General features: G+C 35.2%; 1 protein-coding gene and 1 long non-coding RNA gene across 13 annotated transcripts in view; one reads left to right on the top strand and one right to left on the bottom strand.

Moving 5' to 3' along the window:
* The window catches only part of PCLO (piccolo presynaptic cytomatrix protein), a 329,242-nt gene that overhangs the window by 272,764 nt on the left and 33,522 nt on the right, over window positions 1-22,956 (top strand). For all 3 annotated transcript variants that reach the window (XM_048300868.1, XM_048300870.1, XM_048300867.1), the window contains 2 exons: window positions 7,769-7,910; window positions 11,195-11,262. In XM_048300868.1, the coding sequence (XP_048156825.1) occupies window positions 7,769-7,910; window positions 11,195-11,262 (210 nt within the window). The remainder of the gene's footprint in view (window positions 1-7,768; window positions 7,911-11,194; window positions 11,263-22,956) is intronic.
* LOC125324684 overlaps window positions 1-22,956 on the bottom strand; it is a 44,352-nt gene that overhangs the window by 7,051 nt on the left and 14,345 nt on the right. For 5 of the 10 annotated variants that reach the window (XR_007203084.1, XR_007203082.1, XR_007203083.1 and 2 more), the window contains 3 exons: window positions 22,831-22,867; window positions 19,723-19,812; window positions 6,535-18,635 (listed from right to left, as the gene is read on the bottom strand). This is a non-coding gene — a long non-coding RNA (uncharacterized LOC125324684). The remainder of the gene's footprint in view (window positions 1-6,534; window positions 18,636-19,722; window positions 19,813-22,830; window positions 22,868-22,956) is intronic. The other 5 variants (XR_007203090.1, XR_007203091.1, XR_007203087.1 and 2 more) reach the window with 5 other exon arrangements.

Raw genomic sequence — 22,956 nt, 5'->3', positions numbered from 1 at the left:
CTGTGTTAAGCAGAAAGGTGCACCACCTCTGCCTCGCTAGAATAGAAATTGTAGCTTTCAGGGAAATAAGTTCAGAGCAAAAAAATAAAAAGATACTGTTCATCATGTAGTCATGGTTTATCTACATAACTGCTCATTTTTAATTGATATAGTTTTATAGGGACCTATGCTCTCTACGTGGATGTAGCTTAATGTATAATATTTGATGGGCTTGTCCCTATTTACAGAGAAAAACATGCCAGTTTTTCCCTGAAAAGGACACTGATTGTACAATGAAAAACCAATTCCTTTACTACATTAGAATATCCAAAACAACAACATTATTTTGTGACCTAATAAGAAAAATTCTAAAAATTTATTTTGATTCTTCCTAGGATCTTTGAAGAACAGTAAATTAATATTTAAGTAATAAATAGCTCACTAAGTGAATTTAAGTCTCAACATCATTGTAGCCCTCTACATTTTTTATTCTTTCCAACAGACACACATAAAAGAGAAGCTACATGTCAATATGCTATTGCTTGTGTATCATGTTGATGGCTGCCATATGCAACTCCTCTTCTATTTGGCTCACATTAAACCAAACAAACAAACAAGCAACCTGCCAAGATAAAAACACTGCTATACTCCTGACCTGAATTAGTTAGCATAGATCATATTAAAGATCTAGAGAAATTGTCATGTGTTTCAGTTAAAGATCCAAACATACCTGTTAATTTAAGGTAATTCCAACATAATAATTCTACAGCAATTTCTGTCTATTTTTCAATAATGGATAGGTTTTTTCAAGCTCAAACCTCTAGCAATTTAAAATCACATTTCCTTAAAACCTCCTCTAACACATATATGTTGTATTATTTATTTTTGTCCCTGAAAATGGCAGGGGAAGGGGGGGCAGGGGGAGGAGGAGGGGGGAAAATGCAGTACCACAGGATCTCACAGAGAACGTTTTGTCTTTTATGTTACACATCTTCCATCATGACACAACAGCTTTTCTGGGATATCCTAAGATGAAACTATGTTCCAAACAGTTGTACATCAAGTGATTTAGTACTGATCAAGGGAGATCTACTCTCAGAGCTGATACTGTTATCTAGAATACCTACAATAGCAAGACTGTACATCACCGTTTTCAGAATTGACCTCAATTAAGCCTATCAATTTAAATGTCTTAAAGAATGCCTGTTTAAATAACTTTAGTTTAAAAGGCAGCACACCTGCTTATAACTGCCTTGAACCTACAACTTTGACAAAAATTCACTTAAGAGTCAGCATAACACGTTAAAGCTACACAGAAATGTGATGTGATGCATGCCTCAAGACATTATCATCACTGTAGAACCCATGACACAGGTCTGAGCCAGCACTGTGTAATTTCTAGCCACTTAGCTGCAAGAAATTAAAATTGACATGAGTTTTCCTTATCACTAAGTTCTATTTGCTGGCTTTAGCAACAATGGAGTGAAAGGAAATTGATTCCTAGGTTTTATAAATCTTCTGAATTGGATGTGATTGTGGTTTCAAACACCTGCTTATTTGCTATCACTCTTGGTTTATATCCATTTTCACACATTTAATAGCCGATGCCATGTTTTAATTTCCTACATTATTTTAGGATATTCCCTTCACACTTAAATAATTTACAGCCCAAAGCTGCTTAATGACTCATGTCACTAGTTTCTTAATTTCCAAGTTAAATGGGCTTTCATGTTGCTACAAATAACCCATTTCCAAGGATCATTATCAAAACAAGAACAGTTCGTCCCCACTCTCTGCAGATAGCAGTAATCTGAGGCTGTCTTTTCAGCCTTGTTTCAATCTAATAGCTGGCCCATTTTGCTTTGGCTATTCTTGCTATTTACTCTTCCACCATTTTAAGCTGACATATAATTTCAGGAAATTGCTCAGATTCTTCATTTGATAACTCTTATTTCAAAAGTCTTATTTCAAAATTCTGTAGGGTAGACTAACCCTACAGAGTGCATGAAAAATTATTTCATCAGAATTGCTTTGAGGGTTAAAGAAATACTTCAGAATAGTTTAAGAAGTGTGGGTTTTTTCTGTTACTCAGATCAAACAGTAAATTTCTCTGTAAAGGGTTGTGTTGAAATTTCACAAAATATCCCTGCTCAGTGTGTGGTCAAATCTGTGTCTAATATACAGATGTGGCTGAAATGGGTGAGACCATGGCTTAAAGTCCTGTTCAGTATGAGGCAGCCTTAGGAAAATAAACTATCTGAGCTGACCTGAGGTAGATGTGTTTGATCACCAGTTGTTTCTGCATCCCCATTCTGTTGCCAGTTCACAAAGGATGCAACAAGCGGTCCCAACAACAGTTTTACCCTGCAGAGCCCTACAGAGCAAGCTGGAGCAGCCCTTGCTTTTAGTGCTAGGAAACACTTCATAAAAACCAGGGAAACTGGCATTTGGGGCAGTTTGAGGTTAGAGCACTTGAAACACTAGAGAGTGTTTCAAGTGAAAGGCTACTGAGAGTGAAGGGTAGCCAAGCTTCTGCCAAAAGACACTGTGTATGAGATGCCCAGTCTGTTGGTCATCAGAAAATTACCCACAGCAGATTGGTGTTTTCACCTTCTCCCATGGGCTTGCATCTCTTTTAGAAAATTCAGCATGATGCTTTCAGCCTTTTTTGTCACCCAGATTTTCTCAGAAGACTGACACTTCTAAAGAACAATTTTTTTCAAGTAATTAGAGGCCAATTCTGGAAACGTAATCCTGAGTCCATACTTGAAGGTGTTTTTCCCTCCTCCTGTTTAGTTCACAAACAGAACCATCATTCCCAATGTGTTTTGACAGTGTATTTCTGCTTCTAGATGGAAACTGGAAAAGGGGAACATCTACAATATATTCACCAGGAGAAAGTGCTTGTTGAGTCTGTTCTTTTCTCCATATGAACCATAGAACTGCATAGTCCACTTTTTCAAATTTATGTCTTAAAAAAAAGTCCATTCACTGTAAAAGAATGGCTGGAGTGGCTGAGAATCCTGGATTGTTTCCATTTTGCTGCTGACTGATTTAGCAGTTCCTGGTTGTAGGTCTTGTGTGAATGATATATCTTCCTTATATTAGGTTTTAAAAAAGCTTCTCTGTTGTCTGTTGAAAACAGACTTTTCCAAAAGATAAAGTGAAATCATATGCCTTCCATGCTTTCCTCTCTTATTGATTTTAATATGATATTTTCTTCATATTAAGATGTGACTTACATGTTTTCCTTGGTTCTAAAAGTTTATTTTCTAACTGGGTCCATAAGCCAAAGCATAAGAAAGAGCACATTTTTGCCATACTAACAATAGTTTTAAAAAATAGATATAAAAAGATGGCCCTAAAAAGTGGGTGCTAACCTTCATTTTCTTGAAACAACAATTTTCCAAGAAGGCATAAGGGAATACATGTTCAAACATCATCCTGTTGAATTTTTTTCTTCTTCCTGTAAACAGTACAGAGTACAAATGGCATCTATCTAACCATTATAATTTTTTCTTGGGAAACCCTGGTCCCACACCAGGTATAACATTATCATCCACTTTCTTGGAATCTGAAATAATTACTGTAAGCAGTTGAGAACTTTTCCAACCCATTTATATATTATTTACTAGAATGGTTGAACAGAAATGTTTGCTCATGCCAGAGCCTGTAAAACAGGCAGTTTAACAGAATCACTCAGAGGCAGCATGAACACCACATTTCAAACTACTAAATGTGACATATGTACCCATTAACACCCATTCCAAGTAGAGAACATTTCATCTCATCAAGGGAACTACCAGCTAAAATAGGATTAACAGATGAAAATGAAATCAAACCACAACAATAGCTTTGTGTAATAGGGAAATCTGTGCCCTATTTCAGAGAAAGCAGCTCATATTAGAATTTTAAATTTTCACTTCCTATTTCTATTCTTCATAGTTTGATGGCTGGGCAGCCCAGACATCATTGATACTGCAGTCCTTAAAAAGTGCCAAGCACCTGATAAATTGTGCAAAGAGTTTACAGAAAAAGGGCTGGAGGGGGTGAAGGGATATTTGCTTTCTCCCAGAGACAGGCCAAATGAAGGTGGGTAATGACCTTCAGCTGAGCTTTGTCTTGTCCATCTGCTGAGGCCTGAGGAGCCTTTTCTCTAAAAATGTAAGGCTTTAAGAATCATACATAATTGATAGCAAGACCTTGCCTACAAGTATTTTAAAAGTTTTCTAAGCTTTCTAGGAGTTTCTAAAAGTTGCTTAATGGGTTGGTTGGGTTCTTTTTTTTCTTTTTTGGGGGGGGGGGGGGTGGGGAATGGGAGGGTGGGTTGCTTAAGATCCAGGAAATAATTTAATAATTTGAGAAAACAAAGGGCAAGGAAGCAATGAAACATAGCTCTTCCATACTCTGGATACGGAAAATTACAATGATGGAAATTGCCTTCACCTGAGTTCCTATTCAGATACACATTGTAGATTTCAGTAAAGCAAGACTACACTTGTGTAATACCAGATGAGAATATCCAGTCTTTGGACCCAAGTGAGTCCATACAAAACTGTTCCAATTCTACAGACCAAAGCACCTCTTGCCAGAACTCTGATGTCAAAACCTGGGGACGAAAGCATTTTCTAGCATAGGGACCTGTAAGCAGAAGCTCTGTAACTCAGAATTAACCCGCCCTAATACCATAATTAAAAGTAAAATTAAAACAAAATATAATGAAATAGTTTCTTGTCCTTATGTGAATATGAACCCAACTGACCAAGCAAGGTGGAAATTGTTCTGACACTTTCAGGACTTCACAGACCATATGTAGACTGGTAAGACTAGAGGAGCATCACAGTGAACTCTGACTTTCTTGTTAAAGTTTCTAAGACAATGTTTGCATGTATTCCAAGAAAAAGGGCAAGACTGCAAGAGACTGTGCAGACCAGTTGCTTGAACATACGAGCATAGAAAAAGTTCTATCTTTCCACATAGAGTAGAAATATAGCCACAGTTATACTAACTCTCAGGGAAAATATCGTCTGGCAGCAAACATTGCCACATCACCAGAACTTCCAAGTTTCCTACATAACCAGCAGAAACTTAGAGGTCTGGATGTATCTGTAAAAATACAGACATGTAGAAAATGTGGGTGTCTCACAAGTTATGAGATGATCTCTGTATCCAGATTCTGAATTTGTCACGAAACCAGCTGTAAATCTATTTGTGGATTTCATTTCGTGTCACAAACTGACACTGTGGTTCATTACTTTCATAGAGCAGACAGGAAAAAAAATAATAACATTAAACTTTAGAATTTTCAAAATCCAGTCGTGAATCTAAACTTGGATCCATTGTAACAATTCACCAAGTGATCTTATGGAAAAAAACATCAATATGGAAAATGATGTGAATTAGTGAAAACAGTAGAAAAACTAAAAATACAGCATACTGAATGTGTAATCAGGATACAGCTGTTTCAAAAGAAACAGCTATGGGTTGATTATAAATAGATGAATCCATTTCCAAAAGCTTAACTCAAATTTTCTGGATTGAACTAAATTCTAGGTTCTTACTGGTTTTAGAAATTCACCAGTAAAGATACAAGAAATTACTTCAGACACTATCTTTTACAGCAAAGTCAATAAAAACAAAGCCCAGATATGAAAGATCCGTTCAGGCCACATATGTTATGGTGGAGATATATGCTACACTAAGCAATATCCTGCCTAAGGGAAGGACTGAAGATGTTTTTCTATGCTGGCACAATACTGTGTTGGCTTCTGTGGGTTTTGCAGATCTGTTGATCTCCCATTTGTACTCACCTGTGAGGCATTTTTCACACCATGGCAAAAAAAAGAAAAAAAAAGCCAACAAAACAACCCAACCTAAAGGAACCCTCAGAATTCCAAACAGAAAACACTGAGAGACATACAGGTCATGTAAGCATGATGAGAACTGAGGCTATGAATTAGTTTGGGACAGACATGAGAGACACAATTCAGGCTGTTGAATACAGGTCAACTAGCAATAATACCCTATAATGGAGAGATAGACCTCTCATCTCTGAAATCTCACTCTTGCCCAGCGTTTCTCAGCAGCATTTTGCTGACATGTCAGCACAGGCATAGGAATTCACTCACAGTACCACCAGCTGAAAGGGATAGAACCACCACTGCACACAGACACCCCAGATGGCTGTCTCTGGAAAAACATGGGTGTCTTTCCTCCAGGTGAGATACTGAGAGTATCTGCTAATAACATTATGACTTTAAAATTTATTTACATCCAAGAAGGCAGCCTATGATTGTTGTATAAAATAATGGTATAGAGTTAAAGAATAATTTGATCTGAAAACAACGTAGACTGACAGATTACACTTCTGGCTGTGGGCAATAGTGGAACAAAGGAGACTAATAGAGTTGTAAAGATTAAAAAATTATGTGACAGTTTGGTTTACCAGTGAAGAATCACTTGGGAGAGTAAGAGGTCTGTCTTAGCTCAAAATTTGCCCAAGGACTGATGATACAAGAATTGCTTTGTTCATTGCTTCTAGTTCAAATTACTCACCTGCTTTTTCATTATGTTTGAGGAGTTACACTCAGCTTCCTGGTCCCATGTCAGGCAGCATGCAACAGTCTTCACTAAAAATATTATTCAGTTAGTCATGCATAAAAAATATTGATTGCCACTTTAAAGTAAGACACTGTTGGGGCTCTGGCTCTTATTAAATTTCCAGTTAGATACTTGACTAATTTATTTTTTAAGGAAGAATCACTTTTAACTGCCTACGTAGAAGTTTCACTGTTCAGCAAAATAACATAAAACCTCATTAAGTCTTCACAAAAAAATAACTTTGCAAAACAATATTTTCTAGCTTCAGTGTATACACTCAGTAGGTTGAAGTAGATGGAACATGACAACAGCAGATGTATTCAAGGACATTTAGCAAGAAAATCCCCAAATCTGTATTAATATCCCCAGACAATTGTGTTATTCAATATGAGAATAGTTACTCTATTGTTCCTGTATTAATTGCTATGTGTAATTTCACCGTGTCCTTTTTCGTTTATATTTCTCAACTTGCTAAATGCCAAATACTGGATGATTTGTTCATGTAGTGCAGTAATGTCCAAAACACAAAATAAGGCAACCTGAAGTGAAACTAACGTATGCTCTACTAACACCAAATGGTCTTAAATTAGATTAAGGCATCTCCCATCAAAATATGTTCATTAAAATTCTATGCATGTAGTAAGAGAGATCCAGCTGGGTAGGAGCAGTTGAGAAATATAATGCATAGCTGTGTTATGTCTGAAGAGGGGTGGGGATCTATTCTCTGTGACCATAGATTGTGTGCTTACACATCTGTGCAAACTCCTCAAAATCACCAAATGCAAAGAACATTTCACAAGGAATGTGAGGAAGGCCCACTGGGGCTTTCATTTTTACAAGATTATCATATGAAATGTTTCAGATGAATAACTGGTTTTCTGTCACGTTAATCAGAAAAGCAGTGTTAATCATTCTATCCCTTTTTTTTTTTTTCCCTCAGGCTGTTAATTTGAACTATTAACATGACTGGAGAAAACAATATGGTGGTGTACTATTTGGTTTAGAACACCTTATTCTATATGAAAAAAAAATCTCATCTGCAAAAGATGATAAAGCAGTATTTGAATGTAAAATATAAAAGTGAAAGTGTTTGCAGCATGTGATTTTGATAAATTACATTTTTTCTTAATGTCAGTGGTACAGATATGTTACAAGTGTTTTAGTAACCCACTGTTCCTGCCCTGTACAGCAAGGTCTACTAATCACCGACCTGCAGAAAGTTCTGTCTCCACTGGCTCATCAGCCAGTAGTTTTGGCAGTGGATACAGCATGGATAGCGAAGGCAGCAGCAGTGCCACAGGAGAGAATAATCTGTTTCCCATCCCGAGAATGTAAGGCTTTTCCTTTAATATACTGTATCCTCCATCCACAATTTATAGCACTTTCACTTGTCAGTCATTTTCTGTAGTGTCCTCTGCAGACTTGAGTTATGCAGTAGAAGAGCAGCTAAGTGGGGAGAATTCCCTAGAGTTCATCCTTTTATTCTGCTCTGTTGAACATTGAATTGTTAATAACCAACCAAACCTCTGTCTTAACCTCATGAATTTCTTCTTGTCACACAAGAGATGTGCTAGTCTCAGCCTTTGATGAAAGTGTGTAGAGATGGACTTGACTTATGTTTTAAAAGTACAACTATTGTAGGATTGAGAAAGTTTAGTTTAAGTTTGCAGATTTTCCTCCTTCTATGAAGAGGTGTTCAGTGCGAGTGGAACTCATACTCTGGATATAGCCCAACTTCTCCCAAGTTTTAGGAGTTTCAGTAGAATTTCTCAGTTCTTGTCTGGAAAAAGCTTTTTGGTACAGAGTCCCTGTAGGAATTATCCATCTACTATCAGTGTAATGATCCTTTAAAATTATTTAACTTTCAAAATCTCTTACCCAGTTAAGTACTCCACAGAGAAAAGTTTTGCCAGGATTTTTTCCCCTCAACTCTGTCAGCATGCACTGTCACTTAGCAATTTCATTTATATTCCCTGATAGGAGGAAGTGACTTCTGATCAGGTTAATGATTCTGGCCAAAAAAAAAAATTATAGATTGGTTGTTCTCAAAATATTATTTGGTGGTCATTGTTCATTCATTGTCTGCAAGAGTCATTCAATATTTTTCTCTGGAACAAAAGTTTTTTGCTTTTCCCTTGAAGTGGTGAACTATTAGTCACAAAAGACTTAAGCTTCCTAGAAAAACTTGAAGTAAAAATTCTCTAGAACTGTGATATTTCTGAGTATTTATCATTTTCAAAAATAAAGCCAAATGGTATCTGTCTACAGCTTGTTAGTAACTAAAGGGAAAATAGAGATAAATCTAAGACTTCAACCTCACCTTCAGACTCTAGGAGGATTACGTGAGCTCAGGCTTTAGGGTGCCAATTGTTTGATTTTCATTGGACTTTTCACTCATGTTTCTCTAGGCTAAAAGGGGGAAAAAAAGATGATCTTTAATAGTCTCTGACAACCTCAAAAGAAAAATACGGGGCTGTCATTCCTAGTGAGAAAAGTAAAGATGCCTAAAATCTTTGTGCAGAGAAACACAAGATGGAGCTCTCAACAGAAATTTTCAGCTCAAATATGCCAAATTTGAGTCTAAATAACATAATTTTCTATGTATTGGCTGGCACTGTGACAGTATCTACAGTTACTTGCTATTTGGCTGACAGACTCATTGGTCTCTTAAGCCTGAAATCAGCCCCACTTCCACTGAAAAGCAGGAGGAAGTATCCACAGCTTCAGATTTTCACTTATAGCACTTTGTTTTCATTAATCATATTTAATTAAATAAAATATATCCAGGTCTCTTATTTTTTTTATCCTACACTATTTTTTTTTATTATGGCATTTTAAAGTAAATTATTTATATGCTGATGTTAGACAGAGTCTTTAAAATTACACAGGAAATTTATACAGACAGGACCTGCTTCATTTTTCATGTTAGTCTCCAGGGTTTTACATAGTAATATAATGAAAATGAATAACAAAACAACTGTTTACAATCAGATCATTCATGGAGATGATGTTTAAAATAGATAACTGTTTCCATTTTGAATTCTGTATAAAAAGTCTTAATTATCTGAATATACGTATGATTGAAATATTACTCAAGATTTGCTTTCACACTGGCTTGATAATGACGTCAGGGACTCTGACCTTGTACTGTAATTCAGCACATCTATAAGACAACAGCTCATCACAATTTGGGTGTGAAGTATCAAGTAGGCTAAACATTTTTAGGTATCTTGGCATTTAAAAACCTTTTTGGTTATAAGCTCCCTGTTTAGACTAAGTTTCTGGTCTATGAATAGAAATTGTTGGTTATGCTGAATTTTAAACTCTTTATTTTAATCCAAGTGTTTTTAACCACAGGAACAATTAGTCTTGAAGCAAAAAAAAATAATTAAATAGTGACACCGTGGGAATTGTTTGATGAGGTAACTAATTAGAATACTTGCCAGTATTAAATAGCTATAACTATCAAGGGAAATTAATAATTATATACAGTTACACACATCTGAATATATCTCGTAAAGTCTTTCTATTCTGGATTTTTTTTAAATACTCTTATTATCCAGTTGTAATATCCCTGAAAGCTACTCATGTTCTTATCTCTGATAGAGACCAGATTCTCTATGCTTTTGTCCTGTGTAACCCTTTATAGCAGTACAATGTCTGTAAAATTAAATTTATTTTGAATGCAAAGGTGAAAAGCAATTGAACAATGTATAAGGAATACAACCCTTGGGACAAATAATTCTTGCATCATATTTGTCATGATTTATGAAGCATTACCTACAGAAGAAGAAAATAATAGCTTTCAGTTAAAACTGAATAAAAAATCACTTTAAAAACTGTGATTTTATACTAATTTTTTAGTTCCCTATGAATTTAAACAACTTCAGACATGAAGCTGGCTCACAAATAGCAAAGAACAGTCATGACCCTTTAAGCCCCAAGGAATCACATGCAACTGAAGATAATGCCTTATAGTCTCAATCACAGCATTCGGAGTCCTAAGGGAAAAAGAAAACTAGAAGCACAAATGTTTGAGAATGACTGTAATCATGTCTTAGAGCTTGCAACAAGTATGTTTAAGAATAGCTTGTATTTTACCTAACTTTCATTGCCTAAAAATAGACATCAAGATTCTGATGCAGGTTCTTTCTACATAAAATGCAGGAAAATAGGGAAATCCAGAGCATGGTTTATTTCACTCACTTTAAGATTAATGTAAGTCTTCAGAATTGTTTCTTATGCTAAATCAAAACTGTAAAGTAAAGCAATCATTTAAGAACAACCACAAATATGTCTTACCTTTGAAGTAATGGTGTTGTAGACCAAATATCAATTTTTGTGACTGCTTATTTTATATTTGACTGTTGACTGTAAGAAGATAAAATGAGAAGATATGTAGCCCCAGACTGTTGTGGGGCAGGGAGCAGACAGAACCTGATGGACCCAATCTGTAAGAATGTACAGGCTTAGCAAGATGTGATTGCAGCTGCCTTCAAAAGACAAAAAGATAATATTTTTAAAAGAACCAAGCCTTGTTGGCTTAAGTGTATCATTGTTTTAGCTCCCATCTCTATATGCTTTTATTGATGACAACCACTATATCTTTTAACAGAGGGAAGATGAGCCAGAATGGACAAGAACCAGTAAAGCAGTCGGGAGTGGGAGTAACCGATTCAGAAGGTAAAAAGAAATACAAACAGCTCTACAGTGGTACCCCATGTTTGTAGGAAGGATATGCCTACTTCATTTGCTATGAAAAATTAGTCTATGCTTTCCTTGTATTGTAGAATAAAATCCTGACCTTAATTTTCTCTGGGGCCCTTTACACAGAACACCAATGTAATGAGTCTTCAGTTCAAATGAGAATGGTGTCTTACCTGTTTATTTAAAGTAATTAAATAGTTAGATAACAATGAATAATATATAATAGTATCTGTCTTCTGGTGTTCATTGCTTTTCAAATAAAAAATACAAAGTATGGAGCTGACTCAATACTATTGGATTCAAAGGAAATATCTAATGCCTATCAGGCTTTATTTTTATAACATTTTAGAATATTTACTTCATAAAGCAATTATTAATGTTAGTGTTTACATAAAACATTAATTTTAAATAAAAATATTAGCTGAGCAGGCTTGGCTGCTGCACTTAATGCAGATGCACGATAATGAAGCCTTTATTGGATTGGGAAATCCTGAGAGATTATTTTTGGTCTTAATGTGGTGCTGACAAAGAAGGAGATATTGTAATATTGGAGCTGGAAAGTGCCTGAGAATGACTTTCAAAATTTCGTAGGGAATGTGGCTATCTTTTTTGTGTGTAATGATGGATTTCATTACATGAAAATGAAGAGTGTTTCGTACTGAAGGACACATTATAAAAATTCCATTTCCCTTTACATATAAGGTATGTTCTTTCAAGTGAATGTTTATGTTGACCTCAAATATAAAACTTAATTATCATGAACTTCATTTTATTAAAATAAGACCTTTATCATTTAGATTGATTTTAATGCAGCTTTGAGATATTTGTTAATTTATACATTGAAATTTATACATATAATTGATAAATTGATCTTAAATAAGTTTAAAAAAATCAACATTTTTCAGGTTTCTAGAATCTCTATACATGGGGAAATAATTTCTGTTTCCATATTTGAGGTAAAAGCAGTCTGACATTCCACAGAGTTGAAGAAATCAAATTAGAATTTACAGGTAGATCTGTAAAGCTCTCTTTTCCAAAGCAAGAATCCTTACCTGTGTATATGCATTTTACTAAATATTTCCATATATAGTATTCATCATACAAAAATACTTGATAATCTGCTTTATCAAATATAAAATATTTTGATAATCTGCTTATCAATCTTCAATTTCTCAATAGTATATTTAAGCATTTGAAAAAAATATCTGTTTTTTTAAAAGAGAAATGGTGGGATGAAAATAAGAAGTTGGGAATTTTAATTTTTTTTTGGTCCTGATGAGTTTTATCCAGAATTATAATTCTAAAAAAATATCTTTTCATAATTTTGTTCATCATAAGTTGCCCCTTAGGTTCTGTCTTGGATCTTAAATTTCAGAGCCTAAAAATACAAAATATTTTCATTTCTTATTTGCATTATTAAATAACCCCAAAACCCAAACAAACCTAAACAAAAAAAACCAAACAATACCCAAAACACCTTTTGAAACATTCTGAAAGATGTGTATACAACATTTGGTCACTGAAATTACCTTTCCAAAATAATGTTTCTTCTTGTCTTCAAAACTTGCAAATAACTCAAGAGCTGCAATTCCCTAATTTTCACTTATGATGCAATTCACCTCTGCTACCTTGAGAACTCTAAGTGTTACAACTCCTAGTCTGATAAAATGAGTGGTTCTTGTTGAGGATTTTTTTTGCCATTGAGAAAAGCTGGTGCAGCCAGCCTGGATTTTAGTGTCTGATTTGTAGCTGACTTAGAGGGGAAAGGTCAAAGGATAAATTAAACTAAAAGCTGGAAAACAATTCAAAAGCATTTCAGTTTCAGCATGTAAATATATTTTGGGGAAGTTGTTCAGAATTTAGAGGAACTCAAGATTAACTGAGAATTACTTCAGTATTACAGATTTATTGCGGTATTGTCTTTATAGATGAATAAAAATGAATGAAAATCTTAAAACCATGTCTTTTCTGTAGTTCACTTATCTGTGTTGTGGACCAGATATGCTCTGCAATTAAGTGGAAGTAAATATTCCTTCCCATTTTTCATTAAATGTAGAGAGCTCCCATAGCTGACATTTGTATTCTTATTTGCAAATAATAACTTACTGTTACATTTAAAACCTTTTAATACTGGTACTCTTTTTTTACATTTTCAAATATTCTTGGGGCATAACTTCTGTAAAAAGTACCCAGTGGGTTAGTCTCTTTAAAATGGTGCAGAATCAATTTAGTTGCTTGAACATGCAGATCTGCTGCTACGTGAAATGTTTTAGTCACCCAAGTCATTCACGCAGGCCTGACAAATATGGCAGGGGACTTAGAGGATCTTTAAGACCAGTAGCTGACCAAAGCAAGGTAGGATCTCAAATGTCAATGAAAACTGGTTTCTAGGCGTCTGAACCAAAACTGTAGCAAGAGGGTTTGAGTTCAGCTCACGAGAGTATGACATCAAAATTTAGGCATTTACATAAGAGGAATCATCAGGAAAAAAATGCTCCTTTTGTAATTGTTGGCCCACTTGTGTTAATGTTTTTTGGGAATAGTTTTTATGCTATTAACCTGTATTAGTACAACTACAAGTAAATCCTGGAAAACAGTACTATTTACTTTGCTGACAAAACCAAATGGTCAATATAAACAACTGTGATTATGGCTATGATAATCTTTGTTTCTCTGAATATATCATCTTGTCATATTCTGTATTTTTTTCCTACTCAATAATATAAAAAAAGTCAGAGTTTTGTTCTTGGACACCGTATTAGGTATTTTTATGATATGCATTGTTGCATGCTATCTTACTCTGGGCATTCTGCCCTGGGTGGATGAAATACTTCATCTTCTTAAGCTTCAGCAAATCTTATTATACATATTGTGGTCTTCATTTCATTAAGTTATGCAAGCCAATTTCTGTATTTGTTTCAGAAAGTGCAATATACCTTGTACAAAGATTTCTTATTACATGGTTGGAGTGTTATAGACATTACAAAAAGCCCAATTGCACCTATGTAAGGATTGAAACTAACAATTAAAAGCACGTGATTAATATCTTGATTCAATTGTAGATCATGATTGGTCTATCTGTCCTATGAAGTTGCTCAGCCAGTAGGTTCCAGATGGTATTTTCCACCTACCAACCATTCATCCATTTAAAAAATATATGGGAAAAATGATTTTCATACATTTTAAAAGTGTGACTTTACTGGGTAATCCCAAGAGGCCATTATTTCTAGTAGAAGAGATATATAGATACAAATAGCATACAAATTGTTGTTGAAATGTTGGATCGTCCCCTTTTGAAGACTCTATATGCATGCAAAATATCATTCTTCAATCATTATAAGCACTGAGGTTCATCTCAAACAAAGACTCTTTTAGGAATTTTTCAGGGGGGTTTTGAGGGAATGAGTACTCACCGTGCTTCTGTCATCTTCTGTGGCTGGCCTTATTGTTGTGAGAATTTTCGGTCAGAAAATTCTAATCTTTCTATAGGAAGAGTGTAGTACCTCACCCACATCTTCCAAGAGAGTGGGGCTTTTTACCTTTTTTTTTTTTTTAAATGCCTTCCAGTCCATGAATACCTATGTCCTGAATACCAAAAACATCTCTTCACTGTTCTGCCTTTGTGATCTTTCCAGTGGTCCTTTGAGCCTCATCCTTTGACCATAATAAAACCAAGTTCTCTATGTAAGAAACTATCTGCCTCTACAGATGACTGAACCTGAACAGAAATTTTCAGAGTGTTCTAGTAAAGCCCCAGTAGGTATATTTTCATAGGCCAACAGAAGGAATATATTTGTACTATTTCAAACTCTAACAGTGCACACGTACTTACTGAACTTTTACAAGATGATACAGTAGAGATATGCACTTATTTAGTATAACCTTTAGTGAAGTCTTTCAGGATTTCCTTTTTTTTTTCTTTTTTTCTCATCCTATTAGTTGCCTAAATTACAGATTAAAGAAAAAAAAACCCAAAAAGCAAACAGAATGACAACAAGCCCCAAACATGCTCTGTGATCATATTTTAACAGACAAATTTTACAGTACTGGGGGGTTTATTTAACCTATTCAGTGTAATCTGAGATAAAAAACACCCTTTTTTTCTTAATTTTTGAGCTCTGTGGTTCATCATCCAAACTAAGAAATTCAGTTTTAAAAGTTTAATTTCTTATCTCCATATTTCAATAATTAAGGCAGTCTAATCTTTATTTTTGAGAAAAATATTCAAAATACCACAGAAACCTTAAAACATTCTAGGGAGTCATTCTAATAACATTTTGGAAAGTTGCATGACCTCTGTAAGAGAGTGACTGGGAATCATTTGACTTGTAAGTGTTCCTTTAAAGCTTTCTGAACAGTCCTGGTGAAATTTTCATCCGTCCTCTCTGCACAGAATAGACCCTGGAGCAAATTGTCCTGCAACTGTATCTCACTGTCTCTTGAAGAGGAGTACCCAGAAGCAATAAGTGGATTAGCTCTCTTGAGTCAAATAAGTCATGAAACAGACAGAACAGGCACAGCTAAGTAATGCCACATTCTTCAAAGAAATTAAAACTCAAAAAAAGAATTCATTCTCCTTTTACTTGCTCTTTAACTAGGCTAGAGTAACACTCTTTAAACCACAGGACTCACTGTAGTATGATTGAGAACAGACTAAGGGCTTGCTGAATCTCACACCTTAAAAAATTAGCAATTTGATTTCTTTTAAATCCAAAGGTTGAAAAATCAGAAGTATAATATTAGTCCTTATGAGGATGTTCAGTGAAAAATATCCTAATATTAGACCTTTGACCAGAAAGTTACAAGAGGAGGAAAAAGAAAGATGAAGAAATGTATTGACAGATAATTATGATACAGTTACTGAGATTTGAAAATACTTTTGCATATGCACAAATCTATACTTTGATGTCTGGGTTTTCCAGGCTGAAAATAGGAGGTTTACTGCAGATGAGAAACTTTTTTGCATTAGAACAATCAGAGAGACAGAACACCTCTCCTATGGAGACAGACTAAGAGAGTTGGGGCTGTCCAGACTGGAGCAAAGAAAACTCTGGGGAGACCTTGTTGTGGCCTTGCAATAGATAAAGGGGACTTATAAAAAAGACTAAAACTTTTTACCAGGGCCTACAGTGACAATGGTTTTAAACTGAGAGTAGATTTAGATTGAATATAAGAAAGAATGCTTTACAGTGAGGGTGATGAGGCACTGGATCAGCTTTCCCAGAGAAGTGACGGATGCCCTAACCCTGGTTTAAGGGTTCAAGGACAGGTTGGATGGGGGTTTGAGCAACCTGGTGTAGTGGAAGGTGTCCCTGCCATGGGGTGGGCTTGGAAGTAGATGATCTTTAAAGATCCCTTCCAACCCAAACCATTCTATGACTCTTTGATATGGAAGAGTTGACTATGATTTTTGAAGGGTTCAACACACAAACTGCAACTATGCCTGCTCAGTGTGAGTGGTGTTCTGGGAACTGCTGCCCATTCAGGTGTTTGACACTTACAGAAATAAAAACATTTCCCTCCTTCAGCAGTGATTTCTTCTGTACCTTTGATTAGGAGCATCAGGCACCCACATTTCTCACACTTCATCCAGTGTTTTGAACAGATAAGTCAGTAACTCTGTGCCAGGAAAATTCCACTTCCTTTTTAGTTTCTTGCCTTTGGATTGTTTCAACTACTGAAGCAACATCAGAATGTCACATGTATAGTACTGGGTAGCAGGAATCTGAGAACTGTTATTTCCAAGATAAATTGAGAGTATCTTTACATAGCATACAACTGCTCATTCCTATATTTATGTCAGGAAGTGACTGAATAGACAGAGGAACTGTGCCTTTACATGCTGAAGGTTACAGCAAGAGTAATCTTCAATTTACCTACAAATCATAAACTAGCACGTATTTGTTTTTCTTAAATTTAGTTAAACTGAACTGGACTGAAAATTTTTATCTTCTGTAATATGATTCCTGACTCCTAGCAGTATAACTAACAGTATACCTAACAGTATATAGATCAGCAATAAATGACCAAGTCAGAAGCAGTCACTTTCACCACAGCAGAGAATAGTTCCATGTTTCTGGACCAAGGCTTGATCCAATTCTTTTTAAGGCCTTTTGAGACTGGTATCTCAAAACCACAGGAAGCATCACCTATTTAGGTCAAATACTATCTTTGACATTTTCTGCCTTCCCAATAACTCAAATAATTCAGGATTATTGCACATTTAATCCTAACATCTACTAAAATGTATGAGAACCTGGAAAAAGTCTGGACTTGCAAGTATTTTTCTTGAATCAACAAAGTCTTGTATTGACCAAGTATGAGACTGTTAACTTGATTGTAATGGATATTGATCCATGGATTGAAAGGGAAATACAAACAATCTGAAATGTTGCCAACAGTGACTTGAACAGTGATTGAATTGCATTTTTTGATTTTGGGTTCATGTCATGTACATAGCAAAAGTAATTGCTGTACCTTCTCATTGTCTTTCCTCAAGAGCAATATAAACCTGTTAATCTCTTTTTTTAAATCCATTTTTAGTGGCTGTAATATCTGCTTTTATAGTCCTATTGCTCTTCTGATTTACATGTAGAAGAGGTCTTTTTGTGAAATAAAATATTACTGATTAAAATGTGATCCTTTCCCAGGAAGATATCTAATTGAAAGAAGAAGAATTGCCAAACTTCTCTACTATCTCTATAAATAAAAAGGCTAAAATTCAACCTGACTTTGTTTAAACTGTCTTTAATATAAAATCACAACCTTGATTTCTGCCATTGCCTTCTACCAAGGGTCTGACATCTACTACTTGACAGCATAATTTTAATCAATGCCAACAAAATTTAAAGCAGAAAATACCAGCAAGGGTAATTTCTCACATGAGCAGCTGCTACATTACAGAGGAAAAAAAGGACATAAGGAAATAAGAACACAAGTACTGAAAGCACTTGCAGATAGCCTGTCATATGTTGATTTTAAGAATTGAAAAGACCAGATATACTCTTCTGTCACAGAGGATCCCTAACAATAAATCAGGCCTTTGCACTGACAGTAGTCCTTATCCTCCCTCTTTTTAAAAAAGAAGTCTATATTTTATACATGCTCCCTTAAGCTAGGAATAGCCTTGCTACTAATGCCTAAAACCCACACTGAAAAAAGTGAGTCAAGATAAACAACAGCAGCCTCATAAACATAAGCATTATCAGCTTCCTCTCTAAAGTCTAAGTATGTTTTAGCTATCCTCAATTGGTCCCACATTCTAATTTCCCACCTGGCTTTCCAGTAATAATTGGAGCAATTAGTTCTGCCTTCCTGAGGTATTTGCCAATATAATCCAGCTGGTCTTCCTAAAAAGAAGCAAGAAGAATTTAAATAAAAATAAAGATTGCAGCCAGAGATAAAAAATAGAGGGATAAAAAGGACAAGTTCTGTGTTCTTGTATCCACATCACAAACAACATTGATTTACAGTGTTACAAATCAGCCTATTCCTGAATTGTCACTATAAAGTGTCATCAAGAGAGAAGTAAATAATCCAGGGAGACTGTGATTAAGTAGTAGCTAGCCTACAGTTGCTGCAGTTCTGAGTTCTGTATGAACTTTGACTAAAAGGGTATTAGCTCTTAAATTATGTCTCAAGATAATTCTAAAAAAAGCCTGATTTTTTTCCAGTTTTATTTCTAAACATTCTGCTTTTCCCATGGGATCTGTTGAAATTTTAAAAAAATTACTAAGATGACAAAACAAGGAAAAAGCTAAAAAGCATAAATATTTCTTCTGAAAACCAAAATATCACCCCTTTGAAGTGGTACTTCAGTAGTCACCTGGAAAGCTAATTTGTTTGCCTAATATTAATCACTTTTATTGGCCTAGCTCTTAAATATATTTCCATTAATGTAAAGTTTCTTGGAACTTTCAGAAAGTTTCTTCTAGTAACTTCGTGGAGTTGCAATGAGCTCAGGGTGTTTGGGCTGGGAATCAGCATGCTGATAACTCCATCAAAAATCTGACAAAGATACATGGTTTCATTTCAAGGGAAGAAAAAAAAAAAGGGAGAACTCTGTACCTTTTAAAAAGATGTGGTTATGATGGAAATCTGATTTAATACTACCTGACACATTTAGTCTAAATACCAGTTAATAATGAAGACTGTCAACACTGGAAAGGAAAAAGAGGGATCCCCTCACCAAAATGGAGTGAAGGTGAAGGTGTTGGAATGTGATTAACTGAACCTGACCCTTCTCTCGTGTAAGTCTGAAGAAGGGCTGCTTCACCTACTGCATTATTTAAAACCACCTTGAAACAGAGTCATTTTTCATGATGAATGTTCATTTAGGATCAGTAAAAGTCAGGTTGAGGCATTGATATGATAGAACGTGAATTGCTAAGTCCTAAATTATTTCCCTTCTGTCAAGAAAAAGAAACCAGGACTTACCAAGTAGGGCTTTTAAATGTCAGCTTCCTGGAAAATTCAGGTGATCTCTTCCATTTAGCAGTACGATTAGGACCTGGAATTGTGTCCATACTCCAAGGAAAAAAAGTAAGTAAAAAAGATGTGTTTTACAGTCAATAATGTTCAGTACTCAGATACATATAGGGTATTCTGTAGCAGGAATGGTGTTAAGGGGGCTTCAAGAGGTCATCCCAATGATTCAAGGCACAATATTTTTCCTAAAAGGCTTTTGTTAACTTGCACCAAAAAGTCCTTAGTGGTGATAGAGACTTTACAGCTTCATTACTCTGTTCTACTGCTTGATTATCCTTAACAGTAACATTAAGAATATGTTCTAGCTATGTTCTAGCCCAGTTGTTTATTGAAATTAATACTCAAGGACAGAAATAAGAATCCAGATCCAAGAGCTTTCATTCACAAATATAGCATATTTTATCAAGCACTTCCTGAAAATAGATTATTCTAAGCTTGCCTACAAATGATAACACAGTGGTTTCTACAGAAGAGTTCTGTATTAGAACTTCACTTTTGCTGTATTTATTTGAAATGTTAAAAAGAAACAAAACTCAAGATTGTCATAACCTGTGTCTATACTAAACAATCCTTTGTAGCTCCTTAATGTCTTAAGATTCTTAAATATTTTTTAGGACAATTTATAACTTACTTAGAAATTAAACTATTATGCTGGGGATTCAGAAAAGAATTTTTTTTATTTACTCTCACATGTTCTTGAACACAGCCCCTTTTTTTGGACTGATATTCAGACTGTTACTTTGGAATACTGATTAAATACAGATAAATCTAGAGCATTTCCAGGTGGGATCACATGGCAAGCTAAAATTAAACTTCAGCTGATCTTTATTTTAGCATGTGAGAGTCCTCAAAATTATTGGACTGAAAATTGTGTTCCAAGAGGGAAGGCTTTAAAAATCAGTTCATTAGAATGAATATAAATCTTTCCTATGATGCCAATGCCTAGATATGTCCAAGTCTTGTGGTAGAGAGTTTATTTTCATATCTATAACTATAAACTTGTGCTTTGTCCCCACTTTATTTTCAGATTATGTGCTTTCCATAATGTTCATTATTACATCCTATGACAGTAGTCTTGCCGGCTTGAAGCTCTAATGAAATGTGTTACCCACTGCAGCAGTATGCAAAAAATGGTTTGTCTGTTAAGGAAAAGCTTCAGTGTGTGTATTTCTCATAAAGAATTCCTAATAGTTTTTCCTGTAAAGGCATTTGTAATTACTTTAGGCTAATATACATTGGTCTTCCCTTTTGTGCATTATTTATTCTGACATTACTAGGCTGTGATTGGGAGGGAATCAAATGGACAGAAGACTAGACAAATTTAGTTGCTCAAAGTAACGTACTGTGTGTGTAGATGTTGATGCAAAAGTTTGTTTATCCTTATCTGCAAAGGGATTCAGAGTCTTCAAACAGAAGTGTATTCTGCTGTTTTAAATACTCTATTTTTATACCTCAATCCAGTTGCTGTTCCAGAAAGTTATGGATATCCCACAGATTCTTGATCACATCTGCCATTCCAGATCAGATACTTCAATTTCACTAACAAATCATAAATGAACCCAGATCCACATGTAAATAGGCATAAACCTGATTCTTCTTACAGCCAAGGCTGTATTCAAGCTTTCCTTCACTGTCAGCTACCTGGAGTGCCAGTCCTTTTCCACTATCTGTTAAGAGCCAAAAGATTATAATGAAAATTTAAAGCATTTATTTTAGCTTCTTTATCTAATGTTTAAGTGGATGATATCAAATGAGATTAGTGCTTACAAAATGGTCCCGGGTTTACATGTGTGTTAATGCCATTCATTGCAGAAGTCTTTGTTTTCTGAAACACCCTTTGGTATGCTTTCTTTCTGTCATACCTTCTTTTTTAATATTTCTTTAGATTTTTTTTTTTTTGTCTGCCACATTAGTTTTGCACTCTGACTGATTGAGATGGGATAACAGCATGACTGAATTTACATGCCTTGGAAAATGCACAAATGTTTTGGAGATCAGCTGGGTCAAACATCTGATACATTCACCTGCCTTCATGTTTCACAATGCTGTAGTACCTAGAAGTCCACATTCTTTTCAGAAGCCTGGTAACAATGCCTACGATAATTAATCAGTTTGGGTGATTTGCTAGCCCCATACATATCTTGCATCAATGCCTGCTGAGTATGCTATAGATTCTTGCTGTTTCCTCCTGCTGCTCATCCAATAGCTATAGCATTATTCACCAGCCTCCTGATTGCCTTGGCTGTGCCTGGCTGAGTGTTTAGCTTTTTAGAAACACATTCATATTCATGGAACACTCTGTTATATTCCTGAAGGAATTGGATTCTCACTGATCTGAATGCAATTATTTGCCTTTTCTATAAGCTATGGCCTTCTGAGTAGTCTGATTGTCTGAAGAGTTCCTCCTTTCTTGGTAGGTAAAGGAGAGAAAAGGGAATCTTTCCATGCTGTCTCTGGACATGTGAGAGATTAACAAAAAGACACCTTATCTCATTGTTTATATGTTGGTTTTAAAACTATTTTGGTTTTTTGTTTCTATTTTAAAGCAGTATGCAAGTCTCTGACTTTAGAGAGGCACATTTTCCGCACTATTTTTATGTTTGAAAAAGTGGAGCCTACTCAATATCTACGCTATCTTCCTTCCTATTCAGCACATCTTTTTCAAACACATCTACAAAGCAAAGTTATCCAAATTCTTGCAAAATTGTAATACAGATTGTCATGATTCAGAAACTATCAGTGTAACAATAGGTTTTTAAAGCCTATGATAAATTTGTACATGAAAGCTGCCATTTCCAAAGAAAGGAATCTGAGCAGTCTTAGAAAAAGAATAAAAGAAAATTAACGTGAGATTTTTTTTCCTGTTGGTGAACATTCTGGGCACAAAAAGAGCTTTCACAGCAAAAGGTAAATAGAATTTGGGAAGCAGATCCTAGGAGATTCTCTTCAAGTCTCCTAGAAACCACACATTACATAGGTGTTACACTGATTAAAGGAGCTACTCCAGATATACAAAATTATAGAAAGAAAATGATATATTGAAAACACTCAGCTTACCTTCAGAAAATGATGTTTGGGGATACTTGGAAAAATCCTGCAGCATGGGAAACAGATTTTTACAATTTTCAGCAGTGGAGACAATGCCAAAATATACTCTTTTCTAACAGAAACCAGAAAGGCAGA

This window comes from Corvus hawaiiensis, chromosome 4 (assembly GCF_020740725.1).
Source record: "Corvus hawaiiensis isolate bCorHaw1 chromosome 4, bCorHaw1.pri.cur, whole genome shotgun sequence".
NCBI lineage: Eukaryota > Metazoa > Chordata > Aves > Passeriformes > Corvidae > Corvus > Corvus hawaiiensis.
The sequence above is the reverse complement of the archived record's forward strand: the minus strand, read 5'-3'. Positions and strand labels throughout refer to the sequence as shown.